The sequence below is a fragment of the Rana temporaria genome, chromosome 12 (assembly GCF_905171775.1).
Source record: "Rana temporaria chromosome 12, aRanTem1.1, whole genome shotgun sequence".
In the NCBI taxonomy this organism is placed as follows: domain Eukaryota; kingdom Metazoa; phylum Chordata; class Amphibia; order Anura; family Ranidae; genus Rana; species Rana temporaria.
This window is the reverse complement of record NC_053500.1, coordinates 79,192,094-79,203,189: the sequence shown is the minus strand read 5'-3', so window position 1 is coordinate 79,203,189 and position 11,096 is coordinate 79,192,094. Positions and strand designations below refer to the sequence as shown.

The following is an 11,096-nucleotide window of genomic DNA, read 5'->3' as shown; positions in this document are numbered from 1 at the left end:
TCTTGTTCAGTTCCCTGTAGTCCACACAGGGCCGGAGGGAATGGTCCTTCTTTTCTCCAAAAAAGATCCCGGCCCCTGCTGGGGAAGTAGAAGGGCGGATTAAACCCCTCTTTAAGTTTTCATCAACGTATTCCTTCAGCACCTCTAGTTCCCGCTCCGACAAAGGGAAAATTCGTCCGAACGGAATTTCAGCACCGGGCAGAAGTTCGATTGGGCAATCGTACGGACAATGGGGCGGCAGGACTTCAGCCCCTCTCTTGCTAAAAATGTCCAAAAATTCATGGTATTGCGGAGGTACTGCAGCGCGTACCTCTGGGTCTGGTTCCAGGCATAGTAAGGGACCATTGATGCTAGGACACAAGGGCTTGCAGTTCTGCTGGCAGTAGGGAGAATGAAATTTAACTTGTCCGGTTTCCCAATCAATCTGAGGATTGTGTGCCTGGAGCCACGATAGGCGCCAAATTGACTGGAAACATGGGAGAGACGATGGCATCCAAACATAAAAGTTCCTTATGACCCATAGAGGTGATGACAGGCAAAAAGGGGGTTTCTTGAGTTACTACTCCGGACTTGATTTGGGACCCATCCGCCAGGAAGATGGAAAGACCCCGGGTCTTGGGTTGAAGTGGAATGTGTTGTTGAGCTGCAAAGTCTAAATCAATAAAACAACTACATGCCCCTGAGTCTACTATTGCGGTAACTGGTATGATTCTTTCAGGTAATTGGAGCAGGATAGGTAAGTCCAGGTGGGTGACCTTGGTAGGAGTCAGTGCAGAACTGGGGGAAGAGATAGCCAAAGTCTTACGCAGCTTAACAGGGCAAGTGGAAACATAGTGACCGGCCCCTCCGCAGTACATGCACAGATAATTCTGCTGCCGGCGAAGTCGTTCTCTGGCGGATAAGGAATGTTTTATCAGTCCAAGCTGCCCGGGATTGGTGGTAGCAGCAGTCTGGTGAGGGGGTGAGAGTCTTCCTGGAACTGTGTTATCCCTGGCAGGGTGGACGGGAGCTGGTATCCGGGGGAGCATCCACGCCGGGCGGAGTTGTGGAGTTGTCCTTTCAGTTTTGCGTTCCCGTAATCGTCGGTCTATCTGGATGGACAGGGAAATTAAAGACTCCAAGGCATCAGGAACACCGACCCAAGCTAATTCATCTTTCAGGCTTTCGGAGAGACCGAGACGAAACTGATGCCGAAGTGCTGCCTCATTCCACTGAGTGTCCGCGCTCCAGCGTCTGAAGTCAGTCACATAGTCCTCGATGGCTCGATGGCCTTGCTGGAGCGCGTAGAGGGCAGCCTCGGCAGTGGAAGTTCGCTGAGGGTCATCCCAGAGTCGGGCCAGGAGTCCAGAGCTTCATGGCGAGTTTCAAGTAAATGGTGAGCCCAAGCCTGGGGTTCCCCTTGCAGCAGGGCGATAACAAAACCCACTCTGGTAACTTCAGAAGAGAAGGTCCGAGGTAGCAGCGAAAAGTATAGTTCACATGCGTTGCGAAACGCCCGAAATTCACTTCGGATCCCAGAAATCTTCTCGGGAAGAGGAACCCTGGGTTCAGGGAGTGGTATCACTGGTGATAAGTCTGCATGGGTAGCCTGGGTCTGTGTCTGTTTATCTTCCTGGACACGCCGATCCTGGAGAGAGTTCACAACTTGAGTGAGGGCTGAGAGATGTTGCAAGACATAGTCCATCGGCGAGGTCCCTCCTTCAGGCTCAGACATGGCGGCTTGATACTGTTACGTACCTGGGTGTGAGCCTGAAGCATGGAGGGAGATCTCCCGTACAACCCCAGCTTAGAGACCGCTGGAATGGGGACAGAGGTCTCTGAGCACGGTGAAGTAAGGGTGCCGGATCTGGTGTAGCTGCAGAGGAAGCTGGAACCGCTGGACAGGAAGCAGGTGATGCAGGTCGGCAGAGTAGAGGATGCAGACAGCAGGTGCAGGTCAGCAGAGCAGCTTTGAGGGTCAGCAGGGCAGCAGACGTAGTTAGCAGGGTCAGACAGGCCGGGTCGTGCACTTGGGAGGAATCAGCATGAACAATAGGCAGAAGAATAGTCAGAGTCCAAGCCGGGTTCAGGTAACGGATAATCAGACAGGAGACAGGCAGAGTCGACAAGCCGGGGTCAGGGTTGGAGAAGGTAGCAGAGTCAGGAAGCCGGGTCATACACTGGATCAGGATGCAGAATGCAGGATGCAAAACAAGAACACAGGAACACATGCAGATCAAGCCGCAATGTGCCCCATCCAGGCAGTGTCTTTTATAGGCAGCAGGACGCTGCGTATGACGTGCGCCAAACGTGCGCGCATGCGCACAGATGCGGGCAACGGCCGTGTTGCGCGCATGCGCACAGGCGCGCGCCCGCGCATGCACACAGGCACATGCCCACGGACGCGAGCAGAACGTCCATGACACCGGCGTAGCAGCGGGCGCAATGCAATTAATATGTAAAGCCGCCACTGAATTCCCTTTAGAAGTCTATGGGAGAAATCAAAAGTGTTAATTTTCAAGGTTAATATGCAAGTTTTTGTCCTAAAAAGTGTTTGGGGACCTGAGTCCTGCCCCAGGGGACATGTATCAATGCTTTTTTTATTTTTTTAAACGGCCGTTTTTTTCGGGATCAGTGAATTTAATAATGCTTAAAGTGCAGCAATAAAAGTGAAATATTACTTTACATTTCGTACCTAGGGGGTGTGTAAAGTTAGCATGTTGAAAAAGCGCATGTTTCCCGCACTCAGAACTGTCCCTGCACAAAATGACATTCTGAAGGAAAAAAAGTCATTTAAAAATCACTCGCGGCAATAATGAATTGTCGGCTTCCGGCAATTCAGAGAGGATTTATTCATAAAAAAATAAAAAAAATTGTGGGGCCGTAAAAAAATAAAAATAAATGACGTGGGGGTTCCCCCAAAATATCCATACCAGGCCCTTCAGGTCTGGTATGGATTTTAAGGGGAACTCCACCCCAAATTTAATAAAAAAAATTGCGTGGAGTTCCCCCAAAAATCCACACCAGACCCTTATCCGAACACGTTAACCTGGCCGGCCGCAGAAAAGAGGGGGGACAGAGTGCGGCCCCTCTCTCCTGAACCGTACCAGGCCACATGCCCTCAACATGGGGAGGATGTCCCCATGTTGATGGGGACAAGGGCCTCATCCCCACAACCCTTGCCCGGTGGTTGTGGGGGTCTGCGGGCATGGAGCTTATCGAAATCTGGAAGACCCCTTTAACAAAGGGGACCCCCAGATCCCGGCCCCCACCTGTGTGAAATGGTAATGGGGTACATTGTACCTCTACCATTTCACCAAAAAAAAGTGTCAAAAATTTTAAAAATTACAATAGCCGGTTTTTGACAATTCCTTTATTAATGTCTTCTTTCCGCGCTTATTCTTCTTCCATCTTCTTCTTTTCTGATTTCATTCGGGTTTCTTCCTCCATCTTCTGCTTCTTCCTCTGCTTCTTTCTTGGGTCTTCTCGTCCGCATCTTGACCAGCGTCTTCTTCCATCTTCTTCTCCTTCCGTCGGCCTTCTCATCCGCATCATGCTTCTTCTTCCCCGGACGCTGCGCTTGAAATTGAAGTTACCGCTGTGTGACACTCCTGTGACCCCGCCCCCCTCTGACGCCACGGGTAAAGTCATAAGGAAGTCCCTGTGTGGTACATGTGCGTCAGGGGGGCGGGTTCACAGGAGCGTCACACGGCAGGGACTTCAATTTCAAGCGCAGCGTCCGGGGAAGTAGAAGCCGCGCAAGATGCGGTCGAGCTTCCAATTGAAGTTCCCACCGTGTGACGCTACTGTGACCCCGCCCCCCTCTGACGCACATGTCCCACACGGGGACTTTCTTATGACTTTACCCGTGGTGTCAGAGGGAAGCGGGGTCACAGGAGCGTCACACGGCAGGGACTTCAATTTCAAGCTTAGCGTCCGGGGAAGAAGAAGCAAGATGTGGATGAGAAGGCCGATGGAAGGAGAAGAAGATGGAAGACGAAGCCGGTCAAGATGCGGACGAGAAGACCCAAGAAAGAAGCAGAGGAAGAAGAAGATGGAGGAAGAAACCTGAATGAAAGCAGAAAATAAGAAGATGGGAGAAGAAGAAGAAGAAGCGCGGAAAGAAGATATTAATAAAGGAATTGTCAAAAAAACAGCTATTGTCATTTTTTACACTTTTTTTGGTGAAATGGTAGAGGTACAATGTACCCCATTACCATTTCACACGGGGGGGGGGCGGGATCTGGGGGTCCCCTTTGTTAAAGGGGTCTTCCAGATTTCGATAAGCCCCCTGCCCGCAGACCCCCACAACCACCGGGCAAGGGTTGTGGGGATGAGGCCCTTGTCCCCATCAACATGGGGACATCCTTCCCATGTTGAGGGCATGTGGCCTGGTACGGTTCAGGAGAGGGGGGGCCGCACTCTGTCCCCCCCTCTTTTCTGTGGCCAGACCCTTATCCATACCAGACCTGAAGGGCCTGAAGGGCCTGGTAATTGAATTTGGGGGGACCCCCACGTTTTTTTTTTTTCATTTTTAATGAGCAATGACTGTATTCTTTATAGCCACGATTACTTTTAAATTACTTTTTTTTTCACTTCAGAAATGACATCTTGTACAGGGACAGTTCTAAGCACGGGAAACATGCACTACTTCACAGGCATGTTATACCCCCCCTGTATGAAATTTAAAGGAATATTTCACTTTTATTGTTTCAGTTGTGATTTGTCTCGAAGCTCCTTTCCTGGTGTGTATGCATGAAAATGTTTGCTGTCATGTTTAGTCACATCATCTTTCACATTATCACCATAAATTGGGCTAACTTTCCTGTTTTGTTATTTTTTAACCACTTCAGCGCCGGACCATATTGCTGGTCAATGACCGGGCCACTTTTTGCGATTCGGCACTGTGTCGTTTTAACTGACAATTGCGCGGTCGTGCGACGTGGCTCCCAAACAAAATTGGCTTCCTTTTTTCCCCACAAATAGAGCATTTTTTTGGTGGTATTTGATCACCTCTACGTTTTTTTTTTTTGCACTATAAACAAAAATAGAGCGACAATTTTGAAAAAAATGAATATTTTTTACTTTTTGCTATAATAAATATCCCCAAAAATATATAAAAAAAACAAGTTTTTTCCTCAGTTTAGGTCGATACGTATTCTTCTACATATTTTTGGTTAAAAAAATAGCAATAAGCGTTTATTGATTGGTTTGCGCAAAAGTTATAGCGACTACAATATAGTGGTTAGTTTTATGGCATTTTTCATACTATTTTTTTTTTACTAGTAATGGCGGCGATCAGCGATTTTTATCGGTACTGCGACCTTATTGCGGACACTTTTGACACATTTTTGGGACCATTGCCATTTTTATAGCGACCAGTGCTATAAAAATGCATTGATTACTATAAAAATGCCACTGGCAGGGAAGGAGTTAAGTATGTTCCCTGTGTGTGTTCTAACTGAAGGGGGGTGAGACTGACTTGGGGAAATAACTGATCGCTGTTCATACATTGTATGAACAGACGATCAGGCATTTGTCCCCCTGACAGGAGCGGGAGCTGTGTGTTTACACACACAACTCCCGGTTCTCGCTCTGTAAAGAGCAAACGCGGGTGCATGGCAATGGTCGCGTCCGCTGGGCACCCGCGTCAGGACCAGGGACGAGCGGGACGCTGATGATGAAGGGGAACTCCACACCAAATTTAAAAAAACAAAAACGGAGTGGCTTCCCCTGCAGTGGCACATTAGACCCTTAGATTTGGTCTGGATCGTAAGGGGGAAAACCTACACCGAAAAAACTGCATGGGGGTTCCCCCAAGATCCATACCAAACCCTTATCTGAGCACACAGTCTGGCCGGACAGGAATGGGGGTGGGAACGAGTGAGCGCCCCCCCTCCTGAACCGTACCAGACCACATGCACTCAACATAGGGGAGTGTGTGCTTTGGGGCAGGGGGGCACTGCGCCCCCCACCCCAAAGCACTCTTGTCCCCATGTCGATGGGGACAAGGGCCTCTTCCCGACAACCCTAGCCGTTGGTTGTCGGGGAATCCGCCCCCAACCTGGATGGGGTAAGTGCAGGGCTGGTGGGCTTGTGAATGGCCAAACGGGGCTGACGAGCGAGCGATCAGCGGGTTTGTTTGCCGTCCCCAAACCCCCCCCCCCCCCCGCAAAAAAATTAAGATAATTTATGATTGTTCCAACTTTCCACTGAAATCCAATTCTCTGTGTTTCATAGTTGGTTGAATGGGTTGTTGACTTTAAATTGATTATTCCTTTTGGGAAAAATTGATTGGAACAGAAATGGAACATTGATTGAAGTGTGTATGTCCACCATCCATCGCCTGTAACCCTTTGTTAGCCGAGTCCTATGTGCGCACACTTGTAGCTCTCCATACAAATATTAATATATTGCAACACACTCTTCCTTCTAACCAGGAGCGCTCGCCACGCCCTGTATGCTAATATCAGCCGTATCCTAGCTCCTGATTGGTGTAGACGATGACAGTGAGGCTGCCAGGTCTGAGGCTCGGTTGGTCGGGCTGTGCACAGTGTGCAGTAGGGAAGAGATGTTGGGAGGTTGAGGATCGTACATCGCCTATGTGTGGACTGGACAGGGAGGCTCTACACTGGGAGCTCTCCATGTCGGAGTGCAGGGCTGAGGACACCGAGGACAGTATGGACAAGCAGATGGCTCGCTGTAAGATCGTGGTGGTCGGGGACACTCAGTGCGGGAAGACTGCTCTGCTCCACGTCTTTGCTAAGGACTGCTATCCAGAGGTAGATCCCCTACACCACCATCCAATCACAACGTCTCCTCTTCTCTAGAGATCCTGCCCTGTAGGCTCACACTCACCCCACAGCTACAGCTTCCCTGGATCCACTTCTATTAGAGAAGATCCCAGGCATTGTCACCATCAGGGGAGGGGGAGTCAGGATTTATGAATGGAGAGGGGGCAACAACGGGTTAAAGTGCCTGACTTCTCATTGGCTCTTACTAATCCAACCATCAGGTCATCTATCTGTCTCTTATTCATCTATCATCTCTTGTTTGTTTATCAGTCTACTCTCTATCATTTATCATCTATCTTCTATAATGTATCTATTCTCTAAGAGTTATCTATTTTGTTCTAATCTTTTCTCTATCATTTATCAATTTGTCACATATCATCTTTCATTTAGGTATCCTCTATCATTTATCGATCCTCCATTATCTATCTATCTATCTATCTATCTATCTATCTATCTATCTATCTATCTATCTATCTATCTATCATCTATCATGTATTTATCTTCTATCATTTATCTATTATCTATCCACTATCATCTGTTTTATCTTCTATCATCTATCCTCTAACAGTTATCTGTCTTCTATCCCCTATCAGATATGTATTTTATATAATCTGTTCTCTATCATTTGTCTGTCAATCTGTTTTCTTTTAAAATTGATCTAGCCTTCATCATTTATCTATCAATTATCTTCTATCATTTATCTTCAATCTATCCTCCATCATTTATCTATCATCTATTTTATCTTTTATCTATTCTCTATCATTATCTGTCACTCTACTATCATTTATCATCTACCCTGTATAATTTATCTATTATCTATCACGTATCTACCTTATTCCATCTATTCTGTATCACGTATCTATTAATCTATCCTATCATTTATCATCTGTTCTATCTTCTGTCATAAATTATCTTTCATTTATCTATCAATCTATCTTCTATCATTTATCTATCCTCTGTAATGTATTTATAATATGACTATCTATCTATCTATCTATCTATCTATCTATCTATCTATCTATCTATCTATCTATCTATCTATCATTGTACATCTAGGTGAATTGCTTGCTCCCCAAACATTTCCAGGTCAATACCAGCAATAAGGTTTATCTTTGTGAAGGTGAATCTTCATCCTCGTTTTATTGCAAGTTTACGTCCTAAACGCATAGTTTTCATTATAGGTTATATATATTTTTTGGAGTTTTTTGAAAAGTCCTAACTTCAGCTGATTGGTTAAGAACTCTTTCACATGATTGTATCCAATATGCTGGCAGAAATTTCCCGTGTATTTGCTGTACACATGTAATACTAGTGCAACGTTTACATGCGTACAGCATACAGGGACCCCATTGGCCAACATGTCAATAACATCAGTGTATAATCAGCTGCGCCGTTGATCACGCTGTTGAACTGAAGGAGTTATTGTTGTGCCGGTGGCGCATGCGCAGAAGGTGCTCAGGCAATCATAGAGTTTATTCTGTGCATGCGCCACCAGCACATCAATGGCTCATTCAAGCTGATGATGTCATTGACATGTCTACCTGGAGCAGCGGCGGTGGCCAATAAGGTCCCTGTAAGCACGTAAGCTGTGGCACAAACATTTACACGCGTACTGTGTAAAATACGCCCAAAACACGTGCTGTGGCTTTTTTTTAACTGTAGTCATTCATTAATTTGTTCTGCACATGTGCCGCCAACTCATCACTGACCCATTCAGACTGACAGTGTTGTTATTGACAGCAGCCAATAGGGTCCTTGTACACTCCTCGCTGTACGCATGTAAACCATTGCACAAGCGTTTATATTACATGCATACTGTGAAAAATCGAGCCCAGCTGTGTCCTGTATTATTATACTCGGCTGTGTGAATGAGCCCATAGACTACAATACAGATGCATAGAAAGCAGCATGCCAGGTATATCCTGTGTGTGTGACTGAGCCCTAATTGTTGTTATTACACACAAATATCCTTTTACAGCAGCTTATCTGGGCAGCCTTGCTATTGTTTAAGGAAAGATTTGCTATGTCAGTAAGATTCATTTCTAGCTGCCTGTCTGGATCTCCTCTCTTTGTCCAATCAGGTATCTGATATGAGTTTTTAGTGCTGCGCCGTGCGACTCCATGTAGGGCTGGGAGCCGCTCATTCCTTGCTTGGGTTTGTATAGGAGCTTGCAGTCCAGTGCAGTTGGTGGAAAACTTCTTCGGATGGGATGTGATGCACACATTTAGTATATAGTCCTGTATAGTAATGGCTCATCGGATACAATATAACACAAGATAATACAGTGCGCAGCAATCAGCAGATTTCTAGAAATAAGACAAAGATTATATAGGAAAAGGCTAAAGCTGAAAAGTCAAGCGGGAGGATGTAAGAAATGATTTCATGGTTGCCTATTGTTCTGTAGAATGGTAGGCATGTGGAGAGCAGGGTGATCCTAAAAAGCCGTCCGTGTAATCACAAAGTCCCCATGCAGCTCCGTACAAAGGATTTCTATAGAGACATAACGCATGCCGTTCTGATCTTACTTGTGTTCACAATTCAGTGAAGTGTTCTTTCACAGAACAGAGTTCTGCTATTTAATCCTAGAGACTGATCAAGGGTAGATAGAACCTTCAAAGAAGGAGGGTTCCTTAATGCAGTGGTGGTCAACTTTCATGATAAGGGGGGTCTCCAGTGTGGCCCCAACATCACCAAAGGAGCGCACATATAATCCATTAAATGGTCAACATTAGAGACAACAGACACACAACAGGATATAGTCCAAGACTACAGACATAATACAAGAGATGGTCAGAGACTGTGGGCATAATACAGGAGATGGTCAGAGACTGTGGGCATAATACAGGAGATGGTTAGAGACTGTGGGCATAATACAAGAGATGGTCAGAGACTGTGGGCATAATACAGGAGATGGTCAGAGACTGTGGGCATAATACAGGAGATGATCAGAGACTGTGGGCATAATACAAGAGATGGTCAGAGACTGTGGGAATAATACAGGAGATGATCAGAGACTGTGGGCATAATACAGGAGATGGTTAGAGACTGTGGGCATAATACAGGAGATGGTCAGAGACTGTGGGAATAATACAGGAGATGATCAGAGACTGTGGGCATAATACAGGAGATGATCAGAGACGGTGGGCATAATACAAGAGATGGTCAGAGACTGTGGGAATAATACAGGAGATGGTCAGAGACTGTGGGCATAATACAGGAGATGGTCAGAGACTGTGGGCATAATACAAGAGATGGTCAGAGACTGTGGGCATAATACAGGAGATGGTCAGAGACTGTGGGCATAATACAGGAGATGGTTAGAGACTGTGGGCATAATACAAGAGATGGTCAGAGACTGTGGGCATAATACAGGAGATGGTCAGAGACTGTGGGAATAATACAGGAGATGATCAGAGACTGTGGGCATAATACAAGAGATGGTCAGAGACTGTGGGAATAATACAGGAGATGGTCAGAGACTGTGGGCATAATACAGGAGATGGTCAGAGACTGTGGGCATAATACAAGAGATGGTCAGAGACTGTGGGAATAATACAGGAGATGGTCAGAGACTGTGGGCATAATACAGGAGATGGTCAGAGACTGTGGGCATAATACAAGAGATGGTCAGAGACTGTGGGCATAATACAGGAGATGGTCAGAGACTGTGGGCATAATACAAGAGATGGTCAGAGACTGTGGGAATAATACAGGAGATGATCAGAGACTGTGGGCATAATACAGGAGATGGTCAGAGACTGTGGGCATAATACAAGAGATGGTCAGAGACTGTGGGCATAATACAGTAGATGGTCAGAGACTGTGGGCATAATACAAGAGATGGTCAGAGACTGTGGGAATAATACAGGAGATGGTCAGAGACTGTGGGCATAATACAGGAGATGGTCAGAGGCTGTGGATATGATAAAAGAAATGGTCAGAGACTGAAGCCATAGGAGTTGGAGACTGGGGACTTTTTTGCAGGAGACAGGCAAAGTCTGGAGACACACTGTATGAGGGTGCTAGAGATCACTACTATAGCAGAAAAAAAAAGGGAAACACACAGGGGCCCTTAAAGTCACATAAAAAGTGCCAGAAGGAGGCATGTGCCCCCCGGGCCGCAGTTTGGTCACCAAGGCATGGTAAATATGATGAGAAGAGACTGTGGACTTGATAAATCTACTGTTCTGAGACTGCGGACATAATACAGGAGATGGTCAGAGACTGTGGACATAATGCAAAAGATGGTCAGAGATTTTGAACATAATACAGGAGATGGTCAGAGATTTTGGGCATAATACAGGAGATGGTCAGAAATTGTG

At 46.3% G+C, this 11,096-nt stretch overlaps 1 protein-coding gene across 1 annotated transcript in view; it reads left to right on the top strand.

The window, feature by feature from the left end:
• The first annotated feature begins 6,513 nt into the window (after positions 1-6,513).
• The window catches only part of RND2 (Rho family GTPase 2), a 292,631-nt gene continuing 288,048 nt past the window's right edge, over positions 6,514-11,096 (top strand). Inside the window, exon 1 of the mRNA XM_040331332.1 lies at positions 6,514-6,761. Coding sequence (XP_040187266.1) covers positions 6,582-6,761 — 180 coding nt within the window. The 5' untranslated portion in view covers positions 6,514-6,581. The remainder of the gene's footprint in view (positions 6,762-11,096) is intronic.